Source organism: Scardinius erythrophthalmus (assembly GCF_964197995.2).
Source record: "Scardinius erythrophthalmus genome assembly, chromosome: 7".
Lineage (NCBI taxonomy): Eukaryota > Metazoa > Chordata > Actinopteri > Cypriniformes > Leuciscidae > Scardinius > Scardinius erythrophthalmus.
This window is the reverse complement of record NC_138227.1, coordinates 15,515,623-15,535,470: the sequence shown is the minus strand read 5'-3', so window position 1 is coordinate 15,535,470 and position 19,848 is coordinate 15,515,623. Positions and strand designations below refer to the sequence as shown.

At 37.8% G+C, this 19,848-nt stretch overlaps 1 protein-coding gene across 1 annotated transcript in view; it reads left to right on the top strand.

Annotated features, from left to right (window-relative positions):
• The first annotated feature begins 349 nt into the window (after positions 1-349).
• igsf9ba (immunoglobulin superfamily, member 9Ba) overlaps positions 350-19,848 on the top strand; it is a 71,647-nt gene continuing 52,148 nt past the window's right edge. Inside the window, exons 1-2 of the mRNA XM_081370727.1 lie at positions 350-642; positions 15,863-16,060. Of these exons, the coding sequence (XP_081226853.1) occupies positions 579-642; positions 15,863-16,060 (262 nt within the window). The 5' untranslated portion in view covers positions 350-578. The remainder of the gene's footprint in view (positions 643-15,862; positions 16,061-19,848) is intronic.

The window sequence follows — 19,848 nt, the reverse complement described above, 5'->3', positions numbered from 1 at the left end:
TTAAAACCACACGGGTCAAAGCTCAATAAACCCCACACGCACTATACAGACTCGTCCATATCCGCATAGACCCACAACAACATACTGTATGTGCCATTCAAAAAGACACACAATAGAGAAGATCCAAAGAGGTGCGGACTTTGGTTTCTGTTAATGCGCATGATACTGCAGCAGTTGTACTACACCAGCACACTCCAACTCACCTTGAATAAGAGCATCTGCCATGCCATTTTACTACCAGGGGGCGGATGATTAACCAATACACGCCCCAGAGCGCCCGGCACTGGCCAATCAGAGTGCAGCGGGGGCGGACCCAATGGCTACATTCCCACACTTGGTTTCACTTTGCACTTCGGAACATCTCCGTCTTCCATAAAGGCGCTGGTGCAGGTGCTCTGTCTCTTCGGGGGAGGATGCCATAGGAAGGACGGGCAGGGGAAAAAATGAAGGAAAAAGCTGAGAGAGGAGAGCACAGGATATGTTAAGCAGGGTATCCGACTGGAAACGGAGGAAATTGAATATGAAAGATTTATTGAAAGGGGCACTTTGAGCTATTATTCCTGGTCGGCAATAGTACTATGATTTGGTATGTGGCCACTTTGATAGCAAGTGTTTTCAGCACCCGAGGAACGGCAGCTCAAGGTGAGTTGAAGTGCAGTATTTTTTATTCTGCATCATTTAAGGAAATGCACATAGGCGTTTGATTTGAACAGATGCGTTAATTGCACCTTTATTTAAGCTTTTATATATCAAGCTATATATTTGATCGGAATAGACTATGTCCGTTTTCTGGGATCGAACCCGTTACTAGTGCCATGCTCTACCAGCTGAGCTACATGTATGACAATTAATAAAAAAAATTAAATCATCAAATATATCCATTCAATTGGGATAAAACTTGCTATTCAACCGCTCATGATTTCTTATAGTATTTGCATCATTTCATATTAGGGCAATGAGCGAGACAATTGAAGGCGTGTAGGTCGCTGTTTCAATCGATTGATGCTCCTATGATTACAAATGCTTTTGTGTGTGCCATAAAGAGCGTTTGTGCATTGATCATCCATGATTTATTGTGAGATTCGAGACGTTAATACACAATATCACAGATGAAATGCGGTTCAGAATTGCAGTTAGTGTTGAAAAGGGGCGTGCAGCACTGAATGGAGACATGCTGCGATTGTCTGGGATACTACAGTCTGTCGTGCCTGTTTACACAGGGATGTATATGCTCAGTTTTTTGTATTATGATAATAAAAGCTCAATCGCATAGACTCAAAACACATATCATATGCGTGTATATTTTGGAAGAAACGATGTCCATGATCTTTTCGTTAGCTTGTACCGCCTTTTTCAATGACATTATAACATTTCTCGTATATATTTCTTATATTTGAAGCCCTTATTTGTTGACGAATGGACTGGCTTAACCTTGCATTCCCATCTTTGGCCAATGGGAGGGGCTATTTCCTCCTTTAATTGAATGGGAAACTGGTGAGCTACAGTGATTGACTAATTAAACATACAGTAATTTAAATTATGAAGTTAAATTTGTAATTGACATTTGCAAAAGCAGGATTAAAATACATTTCTTTAGCCTATCACACAACAGTATTTAAAAAAGAAAAGTCTAAAATATAATGATTTAACTATGTCTTAGAGTCAAATGTATAAAGTATATAATGCATTATTATAATAAAGTATTAAGTAAAGTTATAAAAACCCTTTGGGCAAATATTTATACAGTTCAAAGTGCATTGAATAAAATCGGTTATTAGTTGTTGTGGGTTGCAACATGAAACATAACTGGGAAAACCCCCAGGCCTTGATGCATGTTTGAGAGCTTTCTGTCTGCAGTTTTTCCTGTCTCCCAAATCCAACATTCAGCCATTTTGAAGCTGTCATTTAGAGAGCGTCAAGCACACTGTAATGAGACAATGTTAGCTTACAAGTGGCATGAATTAGGGCTTGAGAAAAGCACAACTCATTGCTTTGAGTTTCTCTGATTGACAAAATTATACTGCTGCCCAAACATAGGCCTGATCTATACAAGTCTGTCGTTTGCTTCAAGACAAAACAAAAAAATCAGTTTCATATTTGAGACTGAGTCACAAAAAGTCAAAGACAAAGGTTTATTTGAGGGAGTGAGAAACTCATTCGAGACTCATGAGATGTTGGAAGAGATTATGTGCTTCAACAAAAGCTTAGGCAGTCAAGGAAGAAACGATCTAATCAGACCAATGAAGTTCTTGAGGTTCCTGTGAGGAAATGTAATGGCAAATGTTATAGTATCATCAATTTTGGTTATCTGAACAATGAAAGAAATACAGTACTGTAGTACTAAACTAGATACTAGATACTATACTGAAAGTAATATATTCAGCCTAGGGATCCTAAAATATTTCTGTGAGTAATTTAAACATCTTTAGAACCTTTAGAAGAGTGTTAAACCATAAAAAAAAGGTAATTATATTTTTAAAGTGCCCCTATTATGCTATTTTGAAGGTTCATAGTTTTGTTTTGGGGTTTTCCTACAATAGGTTTATATGCATCCAAGGTAAAAAAAAAACACTTTAATTTTCTCATAATATACATTGTACATCACCTCATTACTCAAAGAGTCTGAAAATCGGTAGTTCAAAGATTCAGCCTCTCTAAACCCCTCCTTCCCGCAATCCTACTCTGCTCTGATTGGTCATATGGCCCAGTCTGTTGTGATTGGTCTACCGCTTACGGCGTATGTCAGAAGCAAAACACCTATTACCATATCTGGATTTCAGCTCCGGAAGCTTCCACAGCACTTGATACACAGTGTGTGATACGAATAATGGCGTCGGTTTTTCTGTATCAATTCCAGCGTGAATCCTTATCCTTTTGAAATGCCCGAAAAGTGCCATGCAAAGTGGATTCTTAGTGCTGAAAACAGCATCTTCTCAACATTTTGACAACACGAACCAAACTCTTCCAGGCCTCAGCTACAAGTGTTTGAGGGCGGGTTAAATTAGACATTGTTCGCGGGCAGCCAAAGAAGACCATATACTGACATTAGGTAGACTGATCTGCCGGTGATTTGATTTCACCCTGAGCTAGGCTGGAAACCTGTACATTTATCTATCCTGCTTCCTTTACAAATTTGCGGGAAGCAATCACAAACTGGCTTATCCACCTGGCGCGCTATTGGCGGGTTTAATCCAATCCAATTCCAGAGCCGTTACAGCTCTGTCCAATTCCTTTTATTCCTTTTCAACGATGCCTAATGGCTTCTTTTTAGCAAACAAATCGCTCTAGTGGGTGTAAATACCACTAACTTTCATGTTTTTATTTTTTGCACAACCTGCAAAAATCGCTCGATTCCATTGCTGCTTCTACAAACCGCTGACCAACACGTTTGGTTACACATTTCTTGCCTGGAGTTTTCGCGTCGCTCTGCAAAGTACGTCACCCGGATCGTTGGTCTGATTGGTTGAAGGACCATCCAATTGCGTACAGAGTCATTTGAACTATGCCCGTTGATCACGCCTCTTGTGCAGTAGAAAATACATAGCAGACTCCCCAGACCAACGTTCAATCTTAAAATATTGAGCTTGGTCTGGTGATAGCCAGGCATTAGGCAAATTTGTTAGATTGTTACGTATGTAACAGAAAGTGAGACTGGAATATCTGACGACTCATTTCAGCAGTTCAGAATCGATTCCTTCTTTTAGGAGACAATAACTTTATTTGTTAAGCACTCTGATCTTTAAGCTTTAGCAGAGCTTTTACATTCACAAACAGCTATATTACACACTGCATTAAAGGTAATATTCGAAAAAGCATAATATCAGATAAATGTCCATTTATGGTCATATAATGGTAAAAAAAAAGCCAACTCATACCATTCAGCTGGATTCTCAACTCAGTTTGAACAGTTTATCAGAAAAGAGGAGAAATGGTGGTGAACAAAGAGTATGTTTTCCCCACCAAGCATCATCCTCTGCACTGAAGCCACAGAGAATTACAATAAGCAGGGCCAGCGACAGTCTCCGTCTTAATAAAGCTGTGAAGAGCAGCTCTTGGCACAGTTTGCAGATTGTCGGTAATGGACACCTCTGGCAAAGCTCCCTTCCCCCTTACCTTGCCAAGCAGTATTTGTCTGACCTGCAGCCTTCTGACCGTTGAGTGCAACCACTTGTCCCAGTTCAGGGAGAATGAAAACTGACGACTTACTGAGATCCGCCTACTGTGTATCAGTGATTCTAGGGAGCATAACATGGCCTGGAATGGCTCAAGAGGATGGATGGTGACATCTTTATTTTTATTTAGTATAATATATATAATATACTTCTTTTTTTTCAAATGAGTTACTAACTCATAAATATCATTACGTTTTTAGGGAGTCACAATACATGACATTTTACAACCTAAAACTAACCTTGCTGTATCACAAAAAAAATTCAAATTATCATATTATATTATATTATATTATATTATATTATATTATATTATATTATATTATATTATATTATATTATTATATTATATTATATTATATTATATTATATTATATTATATTATATTATATTATCCTATATTTTTAAGAGACTTATTGACCTTGACAGTCATGAGGGTCTGCAGCAGGGGTCCTCTATGACAGTGGTTCTCAATCCTGGTCCTGGGGACCCACAACTCTGCACATTTTATAAGTCTCCTTTATCTGACACACCCAGTTCAGTTCAGAGCTCTTTCCTAACGAGATGATGATCTGAATCAGGTGTGTTAAATGAGGGAGATATACAAACTGTGCAGAGCTGTGGGTCCCCAGGACCAGGATTGAGAACCACTGCTCTATGACATAATTTCCTCTTTTAAGGCCGTTCATATATATACAGTATATATATACAGTATATATATATATATATATATATATATATATATATATATATATATATATATATATATATATATATATATATATATATATGCAACCGATGACTAAACATTTTTTTTAGTTGCAGATGTTTTTTACAATGTTGAAAAAGCAGTGAGATATCTATAGGCGTCCACTCTCAGCCTGTACGGGTCAATCAGTAAAGGCACAGTGCTGCTGTCAGCCCTTGTGAGATGTAGTGGTGTTTTAGGCCGAGCTGAGACAGTAGCTCCTGCTAAAGTTGGGCACACTGCCACGGCGCTGCCTACATCCTCTCCCAGTTTCACCTTACAGTCTGTACAGTCTGTCTCCTTCCAGTCCTCCATCAGTTGGGGCTCCGTCGGTACGGCTCGTGCCCTTTCCCTCACCGCCATGAAATATTCAACAGTCCGCTCAGACATCCTGGACTTCACAATGCACTACATTAGAAGAGCCCTTTGTACTCGACTGCGCACTGCTATGGAGAATCTCCTCATTAAAATGAGCTCTCATATGCTGATGCATTAGCTAGCTATTTGTTGCACTCTGTAGCGATATGCATTGGGCTAATTTTCCACCACATATCTCTTCGAATTGTTCCTTTGAAATATTACTCTGATGGCTTTGTGTTTAGGAGATAGCAAGCACAAAAATCTCTGTTCCTCCCTCAGGGACACTTTACTATCTTCGGCTCTCCCTTTCCCTCAGGCTAGCTACTTTAGAGCGGAGAACTCCACAGTGGAGGTGCTGTATTGTGCGCCGAATCGGCCGGCTTCATTATTCATCATATTTTAGATGACGTCTTATTAAGATACCTCTCGCATTGTGCCGTGTGATGGGTGTGTCGTCATGCTTTCTGATCTTATCGTACCTCAGTGTAATGTGGAAAAAGATGCTGATGCTTTGCTTTTGTTTTCCTCAAGATTTCCTGCTGAGAATGTGCATTTCTTCCTCTGCTGTCATCAGTTTTAAGCGTAACTGTAATCAAATGCCATTTCAACATTCCAGGCATCTTCACGTCTGGTGCGGTAAACTGTAAATCCTTAAACTCTGTGTACCTTCCTCTGCCTGCGTTCCTCTTGTATTTGAGCTCTTTATTAGCTTTATTGATTTACTGAGATTGTATGTCTAAATGAAGATGGCCTGGTGGCTTCGGGTACAGTTTTAGGGAATTTAGGCCTAGTTAAAGGAACTGTTACTTGGGCAGTTATTGCGTTACATATCTTGCGTGTGCTATTTAATAATTTAATTTAATATTCATTTTAAAAAATGTTATCAGGGCAAGTGCCTGGGCCAGTAGGAAAAAATATTACTGTTGAGCGAATCCCTTTATCAAATTGTACCTACTCAAGCATTGTTATTCATGGTGATCAAAGTATTTCTAAACCAGTACCTTGTTGGAGATCTTTACAATACGTTGCCATCAACTCCATGTTAAGGCTAGAAACAGATTGGTAAGTTCAGAGACACCATCCTCCAGATGGGCCACGGCGATGAGTTTGCGATGCGCTCCGTCAGATAGACACCTACGACCCTGTTACAGTGATGGCGGCTTGTGTTTCCATTGAGCAAAGCGGCCATCTGGTGTCCCAGAGGTCTCTTATTTCATCTGCTAACTTTTTCTTTTGTGCTAGAGTCATGGAGAGGGCACTATTACTTTTATCATGCAATACTGAGTCTATTTGCTTCAGTTCAACCATAACTTTACCTCAAAATTCTCTTGACTATTTAACATTCCCCTAATGTTTAGAGTTCACCTGATTCACAAATATGAGCCGCATTGCATTGCATTAATAGAGAGTTAGGCTGAATCCCAATTCTCTGTCTTACCCCTTCCCCTTAGATTTGCACGTTCACGTGAGAGTAAGGGCTATCCCAATTCTCATTTTGATCTAGGGGTAGGGCTAAGGGGAAGGGGTAGATACCCCTTAAAACCTTAAAAAATAATTTTCGCGAGCTTACTTGAAACCAAGGGGTACCCAGAATGCACTGCGCAACCGGCAACAATGGTGGGCATATCATCAAGAGAGTCCCATAATTGTTAGTATTTTCGGCTTAAATGATTGATTGAAAAATTATGACAGTCTTGTTTTGTGCTCTACACAGTCGTGTACATATATATTTGCAACCATGTTGTTAATTGAAATGTTTTTAAACGTTTTTAAAAATCGCTAGTCTGCTACGCTAGGCTATGCTAACGATACATTGCTGGTTTGCACAATTAGTCCCACATTTCTCCGACTAGTCTTGAATGGACTCCATGCATGTCTACAGTTTTAACTAAAACTATAAGCAGTTAACTTCCTTTTTACGTATGTGCCAGCTTTGCAGGTCATGCATTCAGCTTCAAACGGATCCCGACTGATACGAAAACACAGGAATTTAAGCAACGCTAAAACGCACATAAACCGATCACTTGTTTAGCGTTCATGTACGTTAAACACTACATTCAGATTCACCGATTTGAATGAATTCAGTCCGATTGAAACAACACCTTGTGCATGTAAACATAATGAATAGCGACGGCAGAAAGCAAAAGACAGAATTGGGATTCAGCCTTAGTCTTCATTTTGCTGCTATAACAGCTTCCACACATGTGAAAAGGCTTTCCAGTAGATGCTGGAAGAACATGGATCCAAGAATTTGCTCTTTTTCAAACCCAAGAGCATCAGTGAGGTCAGTTAGAAAATATATGTCCACCACACTCACTTGCACTGACGTTTTTCACCCAGGTCACTCATCCTCACGACATGTGTTGCTTTCTTTGGCCAGCTCTGACACATTGCTCTCTGAGAAGTGACCTTCATCATGTATAGGCTGGCATTCAATTACAGATTTGTCAGTGGCCTGTGCAGCCGAGTGGGTTAGTGTCCTTGAGATCCCACCTCTGCACTGTTCTACATTCGATTGCCTATTCATGATGTGTCCCAATGTCCCTGTTGGCAGGGAGACTAACGCTGCCTCTTGGCGCACAGATTACGCTTGATCCCAGGGATGGACGGTTTTGCTGCTGATGTGCCGAGTAATTGCTATCATATAGTATTAGTTTATGCCATTAGTGAGCACGATGTAATCTGTACAACTGCATCTAATTATGATGAATATAAACAAATGTACTCATCTGCTTCCAGCATTTTGGCATTAGTTTATTCATCCTGATAATGGATAATTCCATCCAGAGCCGGATTAACGCAAAGGCAAACTAGGCACGTGCCTAGGGCCCGATTGGCGGGATGGGGCCCAGACAGAGGGACAAAAAAAAAAAATAATAATATAATGTAAAAATATCCTATCTACAATTTATTTCAATATTTATTAATTAACTAAAAATAGTGACGATGTTTATCTTCACCATAGACTGTTACATTACTGCAGTTAAACCAATTAATGTGTCCGTTACAAAGCGGGTGCCGGCTTCTGAAAGTATGTGTAACGAACGCATCCATCAGGTGCTGCGAGGCAAAAGCCTAAGCACACAAAGAAGCACAGCTCAAAATGCAGGTGTGTGAGTTGTCGTCATCTATTTTGGAGTGATTGCAATGTATTCTAAATATAAACTTGTCCTGTAGATCAGCGTCATTTCTGTAAAAATCATTCACCGCTTTATTACGAGTTTAAAAGAGCGCGAGCGTCATTAACGTGCCCAGACGCGACGCTTTGAATTTGCGCGTACAATGAATGAATAACATCGCGTCGGGAGCTGACTAGTAAAAAAGCTACAAAATTAAAAGACAAGGCGTCTGTATTCTAAGTTAAAAAGCCAACACACTACAACATTTTTAAATGTTTCAAATAAAGGATCTCATGGGTCTATCTTCTAAATTCTGCTGATGATTAGATTATACCCTGACATTACGCCAATAATATCAGTTTATACATTTTCTTCTGCTCAGTAGCGATCGTGTCTTTCTCTTCCACTTGATTTGTGTATAGCATATTTAAAGTAGCAATGCGATATAAAAGCACTTATGCTCATTTACTGAAGTGGGATTCTGGAACTGTGAATAAATTGAATAAAACAGCAAAATAACAACAACAACAATAACATCTTCATTAAACAAAAAAGAGATTACCTTAGATAAAGTTTGATTAATATGTACATACAGTAGGCTACCGGTAAAAGTCTGGACCCATTACTATTTTTAATGTTTTTTGAAAGAAGTTTATTATAATGCTCTACAAGCCTGCATTTATTTGATCAAAAATACAGAAAAAAAAACAGGAATATTCAGCAAGGATGTGTTAAATATATAAAAAATGATAGTGAAGACTTTTTTAAAACAACTTTTTAATAATCAAAAATCCTGAAAAAAAGTATCACAGATTATAAAATAAATATTAAGCACCCTTTCTAACATTTGATAATAAATCAGAATGATCACTTGACACTAAATTCAGCTTCGCATCACAGAAATATAAAGTATAGTAAAATAGAAAACCATTATTTAAAATTTTAATAATATTTCACTATATTATTTTTCTGTATTTTTGATCAAATAAATCCAGGCTTGATGAGCATAAGAGACTTCTTTCAAAAACATTAAAAATAGTAATGTGTCCAAACTTATGTACTGTGTAAGTAAAAATATACTGCTTTTAAAATTAAATGTTGTATAAATAAAAAGGTTAGGAATCATATTTGTTTCAAGTGTTTTTTTTATTGGGGGTGGGGGGCCTCCAACATGAATTTTGCCTAGGGCCTCCTAATGTCTAGAACCGGCTCTGATTCCATCTGCTGGTGAAAAGGGTTTTAAGTTCAGGATTGTCTGAGCTTTAGTTACCATTCAGCTTGCTGTTTGTGTCTTAGAAAGAGAGGGATTCACACTGCTGAGAGCTCCCCTTTGAGTCGACTCATTCATGGATTTTAGAGGTTTATATAGGTCGGTTTACAGTCTGATTCTGTAATGTTTGATATCAATGTTTTGTGTGGAACCAGCATTGAGTGAATGAGATCAGATGCTTTAATTAGCTGTGACAAATTCATAATGAATGGCATTTCTTAAAGGGTTAGTTTACCCCAAAATTTCTGGCATTAATTACTCACCCTCATGTCGTTCCTGATTTTGGCCACGATTTGGCCGTCTGAGACAAATTTTGAGAATCCTAAAAGATTCCTCAGATCCTAGGCAAAAATCCAAAGTCTTTGTTAGTTTGACATGTTCCCCGACAGCCAATTAATGACCATTGCGATCAAATTTTACCTTCAACGAAATTTTTGCTTGTAGTGTGGCTTCTCCTATGACAATCATCAAATCAAAAACCAATAGGAGTTGACGCCAACTTGAAGACCTAATTAGTGAGACAACAACAAACTACCACTTGCTCCACACACATCGTCTTTGTATTTTTCCCCCAGATTTCTTTTCAAAAGAAGCCATGATCAAAATTAACGTTAGAGATTAATTTGTTTGCTAGCCTCCATTTCTATCCCGAATGTACTGTAAATGCAGCTCGCATCACTGAACGTATCATGGATGAATGATGCGTGCATCCATTTTTAATGCGTCTTGACTGCTGTACTTGACATTAATGACAGCTGAGATCTCACAGTGTGACATGGCTTACAGCGGAGATCATGTTCATACAGCCTGACAAGCAACAATCGTAAAGGACTGTTATAAATCGTATGGTGTACACCGGGCTTAAAGGTGTGGTTAATTATGATTTAACTTTTCTAACTTTAGTTAGTGTGTAATGTTGCTGTTTGAGCATAAACAACATCTGCAAAGTTACAATGCTCAAAGTTCAAAGCCAAGGGAGATATTTGCTTTTAAAGAAATCGTTTTTTAAGGACTACAACAAACGGCTGGTAGGGACTACACGACATTCCTCCGGGTTAGTGACATCACAAACCCTAAAATATACATAAACCTCCGGGAACACACAAGCAACAAAGGGGGTTAGGCAGTGTTGAGAAGAGGAATAGTTGTTGTAGTAGAGCACATTTGGGAGTCTGCTCAAGCTGTCGCATCCGTCTTTTCATGCAATACAGTACGTAACACAAATGCAATAGCATGTCACTCAGTAGGCATCTTACAACAGTTCCCACACTAGCGATTTATAGATTATCATGACAGAATATGCTAATCAAAGACTTGAAGATAGTTAACTCCACATCAGCTACATAAATTCATCAACTAGCCTAACCATTCAAAAATATCCTGTTGCATTATACATGTTGTCACTTCTTCTTGAGTCTCTCCATCATTGTCCGACTTCGGTTTGAACATAGAAGGCAGAACAGTTTCTGACATTTTAGTGCTTGTCTGCGTGAGGTAATCAGAGCTGCTAACACACACAAGCTGTTGAAGCTCCGCCCTCTGTGCCGGGAGCAGCAGCTCATTTGCATTTAAAGGGGGACACACACAAAACGATGCATTTTTGCTCACCCTCAGAAAGGGACAATTTTAACATGCTATAAAAATGATCTATGGGGTATTTTGAGCTAAAACTTTACATACACACTCTTGGGACATCAGAGACTTATTTTACATCTTGTGATAAGGGGCATTATACCACCCATTTAAGAATTTCCCATAAGACTGACAACACGCATTCATAAGAGCACCACGATGCATGCGTGTTGTGTTGACGTGAGAGCAGATGTTGTTGCGTGAATGCGCTTTGGAGATTAATATTTTGTAAATAAAGTGGTAAATTATATCTTTTGCACAAACAAAGCACTCACGTCACTTCATAAAATTTAAGTTAAACCACTGGAGTCACATGGATTACTTAAATTATGTCTTTACTACCTTTCTAGGCTTTGAAAGTGGTAGCTGCATAGGCTGTCAATCGAGGGACAGAAAGCTCTCATATTTTATTAAAATGATCTTCATTTGTGTTTCGAAGATAAACAAATGCCTTAGGGTTTTGGAACGACATGAGGGTGAGTAATTAATGACGTAATTTTTATTTTGGGGTGACTAACCCTTTAAAGGGATAGTTCACGGGAATTTGTTTTATATCTGTCATCACTTAATCACCCTTAATCAGTTGGTCCATATCTGTTTGTCTTTTTTTTCTTTCCGAGAAACATATTTTGGAGGATATTTTGAAGAATGTTTGTAATCAAACAGTTTTGATTACCATTGACTTCCTTGGTATGACAAAAAATAAATAAATAATAATTTTAAAAAAAGATAAAGACAAAAAGATTTTTTTCTCTCAAAATGTCTTCTTTTATGAATATTTATTCAAAAACAAATCAGCGATGCTCAAGATATAAGACAGGATATGTTGCCTATAGAAACAGACATGCACTAAATGCACAAATTTCTCATTTTGAATCTTTGAAATCAGGATAATTTTTTATCCCTGTAAATATTTGATGTAATTAGACTGTATTCTGTACAAATGTTGCGTTTTCCAACAATGAATAATTTACCAGGGACTAGTAATTGCCTCATTTGAATAGGGATCCTTAGAGGGATGCTGCTGGAGTTTCGTCCTTGATTTCCTGGTAAGACTATTATAAGCATAGGCTGCTAAAGCATTTTGTTTGGTTCCATATTTAAAAATTAATTTATATATATATATATATATATATATATATATAGTTTTGTAGTAATTTATTTTATTTTCTTCTGTAAAGGTTCTCTGAAACATAACAGTTGAGTTTAGAGCTCAACCACTCATATACAATACATATATCTGCCCCATTCGGATCACCAAGGACCCATATAATGCAGTGTAAATGTGTGGTGTGAGTGATGGGTGTGTTTATATGCGCTGAAAGGGTCATGTGTCTTTGTTGTGCCTTTGGGAGTGAAAGCAGACACAAGTGGATTAAGGGGAGAGTGGTCACATGAGTTGAGCTGATATAGGGTCCAGCACCTTTAATCCTAATGTTTCCTGCTTGCCATGCAGTCATTTGCAGGCTGTTTTAAGCCCTTCTTTGAGCTACATAACTGGAGATTTCTTAACAAACCATAGCCTATAATGTGTAATTCATAGAAGTAGGGTGTAAAAATTGCTATGACATTCGACATTTATTGGGGTTAGGGATGTTTTAGTAAATCATGCAAACATAATCTTGAAACCTGCATTTTGAGTACGGTTTGATTCATTGTAATACAACTAATTATTATTTTCAAAATCTTGCTAAATTTTCCATTCATTCCATGTTCACACACACACACAAACACACACACACACACACACACACACACACACACACACACACACACACACCAACATCTCACACCGAGATGATAACCTGTGACATTCTATGTCCTTGGACTTGAAAATACTCATTTCTATGGCAACACTACAGGTATCAACACCAAAATGAATCTGCAGTGGTGGTACAGCGATCACGTGGTACAAGTCGGAGCTCTCGGAAAATGTAGTTGTTCTCGGAAAATTACCTCAGAATTAATTACGAGTTCTACGAGGACATAAACGCTTTTTACAAGTCAGAATCTCATAATTACGGTATTCCCGACATGGCGTGAAGGCACCAAAACTCTCTTTGATTAATGCAGCCATTTCAGTTGCGTAGCCTTTATTCGAAACATGAAACGACAAACGCTCCAGTCCAAATACACAACGAAACAGCGTAAACTGCGTAGCGCGGGCCAATTATTAGAATGGACTAATCAATCAAGGTCAAGCTGAGAGCTCAATGCAGGTGCGTTTACTCGCGACGCGGATGTGAATTATTTGTTAAATACTATATATTACCATTGTTATTGGTTTCTGTCCTTACATTTTTAATCTCCCCAACTGGTGCTATCAAATTATCTGTAGAATACAAATGTTAGACTGGTGCCCCGCAGTGATAAATATTTAGAACACTAAAAATAAAAGTTCTGATTCAAAGGATCCAGTGTTAATTATGTGAGATTGGAATGTGCAATATACAACTCTTGATCTTGCAACATATTACAGTATACAGTCTGACTGGGCAGAAGTGTTACACGATGACAATTAGGCCATTCTAACAAGGCTAAACATGGGACTCCCTGACCCAAATTTATGGCTTGCTGAAATGCTCTTTGTGAACCTGCTCTGGGCTGGTCATGTGCAGATTGTAGCGAGTTTATGGGTATGTATGCACCCTGTTGGTCTCTCATTAAAGCTAAGCTGCTCTCTTTGTGGTGATTTGCAGTCTTCGGCACTCACAATAGAGCGGATTCCAGGGCCCAGGTCCGTGACTGGAGGGTCCAGCTCTACTTTAGGAGTAATTTGATTAAATCTGCACTGTTTCAGTCCGAAAGCTGTGTGAGCTAAACCATACAAAGTGGATTAACTCTTCCACTGGATAAAGCTGATTTAACTGGTAAATAAAATTACTGCTGCATATGAGTTTGGTTGAAAATCGAGAATTATTATTATTTTTTTAAATACTTGAAATTAGTGATTTAACAACATTTATTTACATATACAGTTTTGGAACATCTGTATTTTTTTGCAAATGCGCTGCTATTTTTGATTGAATACTGAATCTATGCTTTTACAGAAGACTGGACAATATGAAATAATACAAAGTTAATTGGGCAGCATATCTTTATTTGCATACCCTTGCTGTTCGTATGGTATGCAGTAACCAATGTACGCACAAGTGTAGTCTGATTCATGAATGAACAACTGACAAATCAATCTCATGAGCTATTGGTTTGAATTGTTTTAATGTTTTGCTCAGTTCGATACAGTCAACAATGCATCATGCTGGAGGTGTGGTTTATTGTAGGGTATAACAGTTGGTTTTGTTAACCACACATTTTTAAGGGTGAAATGAAGAGTTATTTCTATGTCTTCAGATCTACGCTACTGTTCAAAAGTTTGGGGTGTGTTTGAAAGATGTCTCTTATGCTCAACAAGGCTGTTTGAACAAAATACAGTAAAACAGCTGTTTTGTGAAATATAAAAAAACTTCATATTTTAAATATATTTTAAAATGTAATTTATTCATGAATTTTCTGCATCATTTCTCGAGTCTTCAGTGTCACATGATCCTTCAGAAATCATTCTAATATAATGATTTGCTGCTTAATGTCTTGCAGCTCAGTGAGTAAGTGAAGAACTGATCGCACTTGCACTACCATTCAAGATTTTTGGAGTCAATAAGATTTTATTTAAAGTTAATAATACTTTTATTCAGCAAGGATGCATTACATTGATCTCAAGTGACCGTAAAGACATGTACAACATTACAAAAGATTTCTATTTCATATAAATGCTTTTGAATTTTATATAAAAGAAGTAAATGTATTACGGTTTCCACATAGATATTAAATAGCACAACTGTTTTCAACACTGATTTTAAGAAGAAATGTTTCTTAATTAAGTCAGGTTAAACTTTAAATGAAGGCGAGAAGTGTGAGAGCAAAATTGGTTGCAGACTGGTTATTCAGTATGTAGTTAAAGCATGTTCTGAAAGTCAGAGAGCTGTGTTTTTGTAAGCTACTTCTTCTTAAATTTTACTGTTACTGAATCACTTAGTTTTCCATGCAGTGTCTCCATGGTGGAGAATGCACCGTCAGCAGGTCCTTTGATCCCGGAGGTGATTTTCTCCTTCATTGAGGCGCTGAAGCCATGCTAACTCTGATAGAGGAGAGAGTGCTCAATGGCTGTGGTGGAGCTAGCTGAAGAAAATCCATTCCCCCGATATATTTTCTGCTGAGGCAGGTACAATGACCTTTACCATTCCAATAGGTCACCCATGGGCATGTGACGTGCTTGTGCATTGATTGCTAAAACTCTGGCCCCTCTATTGTAAAACCCATCCAAGTGTGAATTAGCTGAGATCAATGAGGTACGTGGATAAGCCTCTTGTCATCTCATTATGTGCTTGGCCGTTCCTTTTAACTAATAATTACCTGAGAACTTTCACCAGCATTTGGGAAGCTATCCAAGTCTTCACAATTTGTTGCTTTATAGGACAATGAGCTGTTTGACACCTCACTTTGGGTATAGTTTTTAGGGACAAATGTACTTACTGTGCTGAATAAATGTGTGTGTTTTTTGTGTCCAGGTGCCTACGGAGTGAGAGAGGAGCCCCAGTTTGTGACGGCCCGTGCAGGAGAGAGCGTTGTTTTGGGATGTGACGTGAGCCACCCCCTAAACGGCCAGCAGACTCCCTATGTGGTGGAGTGGTTCAAATTCGGTGTGCCTATTCCCTTCTTCATCAACTTCCGTTTCTATCCTCCTCATGTGGACCCTGAATACGCCGGTAAGCACCAGCATTTTTGTAAAGTCCAGTGTTTAATCCTGGTTAATTACTATGTACACAATTAATTCTGTCATCTGAGTGTAGAAAGTACATACTGTGCTTCCAATAGTAAATTATACTCTAAGTGTTGTTATTGGTAACGAAAAAATAGTTTTCGACAAGGCTGAAATAAAATAAAATAAAATGTAAATATTATTAACCTAAACTTTAAAAATGAAAATTAGGTGGCTGAATTTAAATGTAATGTAAATGTATGTAAATGGTGCCTTGGCAACTAACTGAAATAAAAAAATGTTCAAGTTCTACAATTACTAAAGGTAAAACAGAAATAAAAATAAATATTGTGTGTATATATATATATATACATATACATATATATATATATATATATATATATATATATATATATATTACGTGGTTGTATTATCCTATTTCCTGCGTTTTTCTTGCCTGTTGAATTTACTGGATTAAAGACAGTTTTTGCTGATTTCCTTCGTCTTTGTGCGCTTTGTACAGCCACCTGTGACAAATATTATATACATAAAGTTAAAGTAACACTGGTCTGAGACAACTTGTGAAAATATTTCTGTTGTGCAGTAATAATAATAAAAAAATCCAGTACAAATTATATAATCAGCATCACAATTTGAATGAAAAGATTGAAGAATTAAGATCAATTTCTGGTTATTTTCAGATTTTCCATGTGGTTTCAGACTTTTGGACATCCAATACAGCCAGTAATTTCAATTTAAAAGTACATTTAAGGTGCACCGGCATCAAAACCACCATGAACCAGTATAAACCAGCCTGAACCAGGATGCAGAAGGGATAGTATGTGAATTGTGACTCTATGTGATTATACTAGATTTACGTTTGGTTTGATTAAATATACCTGCTCGTGATGGCTTTAAAAGAAGGTGTTAACTGAAAACAAACCATTAAAAGTTCCAGTCACACCTCAAGTGAAGCCAAAATAGTTGAATCTGATCTAATGTGCTGATTTTGTGTGAGGCTGAGTAAAAGCACAGTTTTTCTATGTTTACTACTTAACGTGAAAACGAGCCTTTTGTCCGACCCAGAGAAAAAGAAAGTGTGAGCAGCACTTGACATGGATTGCGAGAAGCTTTAGTAATGGCTGCCTGCTAGCATGGCACTCATTCACTTTCAAGGTGCATTACAGAACCTTAATTACAGCAGATCTGATGCTGGCCTTCTGGGTGAAAAATCACCTTTTGTCAGCACTTCTCAAAGCACACATTCTCCATGACACTGGGCACAGAGCTGCATGAGACATTTCTGAAAAAGCTCTTTGACCAGAGCAGAAGTGTCAAATGTATTCCCTTTCATTACTCAGGTAGACGTATAGATACTAGGGTTTAAAAAGACTTCTGTAGAAGTTGAAGTATCAACTCAAGCTTTTTACTCAAGTAAAAGTGCTGGTTTCAAAACTACTTAAAGTATAAAAGTAAAAGTAATGTAAGGGAAAAAATTAAGGACAAAAGCTTAGGCGGCGCCACAGGGGCTTATAGTGCACTACCCCACCTCCTCAAAAAAACATTTTTCTAAAGGCCATAATGACTATAATGTTATATTAAAATGCTAATGTTGAAAAATTTGGGATGCACTAGCCTACCTGTTTCAGCCGCATATATGCCCATTGAAAATGAATGTATTTTAGTACAATGCAAATACATTAAAGAACCATATATGTGTACTACTGAGCATTAACGTGTTTCATGGAGCGAAAGAGTTTGATGCTTTTTGCACCATTACGCCGGTTTTACACTGCACGCGTTAGCAGAGCGGAGGCAGCGCAGAAGCAGTGCGTATGGTGAGCAGCACACGCCCGTTTTGCTTTCACACTGGCAGCGTTTGTCGCGCACAGCTGAACTGCGGCTTGTGGTCAACTAAGTTTTTTGAATAAATAAATATTGATAGGTAATTGATACCTGAATTATATTCATTATTATATATGATCTGCATATTTATTACATATTAGCACTCATCTCCATGAAAAGCGGTCTGCAAAAGAGAAAAACTTTACGAAATCATTTAGATTGTTGAAATATCTAATACAAACATTACCCATCATAAACATCTTAAAGATAATTCATAAATGTCTGTATTAACAAACAGCAAAGTTCTTAGGCTAATAGAGACGTAGCCTATTGTAAATGAGCAAATTCTCAAAAAAAAGTAAAAAATTCAACAAAATCATGCACATCATAGATGCGTATACTGTATGTATCCTTGCTGGAGTGTGACGTGATTGTGTCATGTGCAGGTGCGATGGATCGCGTACAAACCAATAGGGTGTCGGAATGGTATGTGTTTATACTTCTCATCCAACCACAATCAAATTCACACTTTTTTTTTTTTTTTTAACGATGACAAGCCAGAATGAAAACAAGCCGAAATGAAATAGGAGTTACGAGGCTATTTTTAAAATGTAAGGAGTAGAAAGTACATATAATTGCGTTCAAATGTAAGGAGTTGATGTAAAAAGTCGGCTGAAAAAGAGTTACTCCAGTATAGATCAGGCACGGTGCCAGGATTCCAGTTTTGGATGGGCCAGACCAATTGTGGGTGGGCCTTAAATTAAAAACGTTATCAAATCACTGTTTAACCTAATAAAAATGACTGACTAATATACTGTAATATTATCTGTGCTTACATAATAGAGATTTTTAATAGCTTGATGCTCTTTAAATATTTTGTTGCATTGTAAAACGTTTCGGTGCATAGGACGGACCTCTCCGCAATCGCTCTCCTTGGTTCTGACCAAAGAAGAGCGCTTTGGAATCTCCATTACACGCCAGCGCATCTTTCTATAGACCTAAGGCCTAAAGACTGTGAAAGTCTAATATTTTCCCAATACATAGTTTAGCTCTGCTCGTATAACATGAGGCCGAATATTTCACAATTCTGTTTAATTGTTTTAAGTTTTCAATAATACAGATCAACAACACTGCCCGGCAGTTTCAATCAAATCCGGTCATAAGTGGCAATAGACCTGTTGGACGATTTCATACAACATTAATTTCTTTCGATTTCATTAACAACAGACTGAGCTAGGCTTATTATACAGAGAAGATGCATTAAAATGTAGCCTATAGGCTACTACGAGATAATAACTAATACAATAGGCTACCGCCAATGCACGGTCATCCACGAAAATTAACAGCCCTTTAACGCAAATCGGATCAAGCATCACAATATCAACAAAGTTTGCTGCATTGCAAAAAAAAAAAAAAAAGAACACTACAACATTTCAGAAACCATTAATTTATCAGACTAAAAAATACCAACTGGGTAGGCTAAATGACACTCACTCACCTTTGGACCAGAGGCATATTAAAATGTGGTTAAATGACCTGATCAACTTATCACCTTCCATTGTTATTTGCACTCGTTCATGTTGCGTGTCCTCAATCTGGCAACCCACATGAGTGTCGAGTCTGTGGAGGAGGGGGCGGGGGAAACAACCCTCTCCAGTAATTTAAATTTAGACTGCAGTGCCCATTTCAACCGCTGGCTGTCAATAAGTACTTACTGCATCTTTAAAATATATAGATTTAATGTGTTTAATTATTCATTGATCTATATAATGACTGGATTGCTCATTGAGTTCTAAAGTGCCGTTGTCATGACAATTCAGGTCCTTCCGTGAAATCGGGTCTCCCCAAACTGTCAGTTAATGATTATCCTATCCAATTTGAACCAATGGGATTATAGGTTCATAGGTTGTACACTCGTAATTGCGGTGCATTGTGGGATGGAATGAGTGC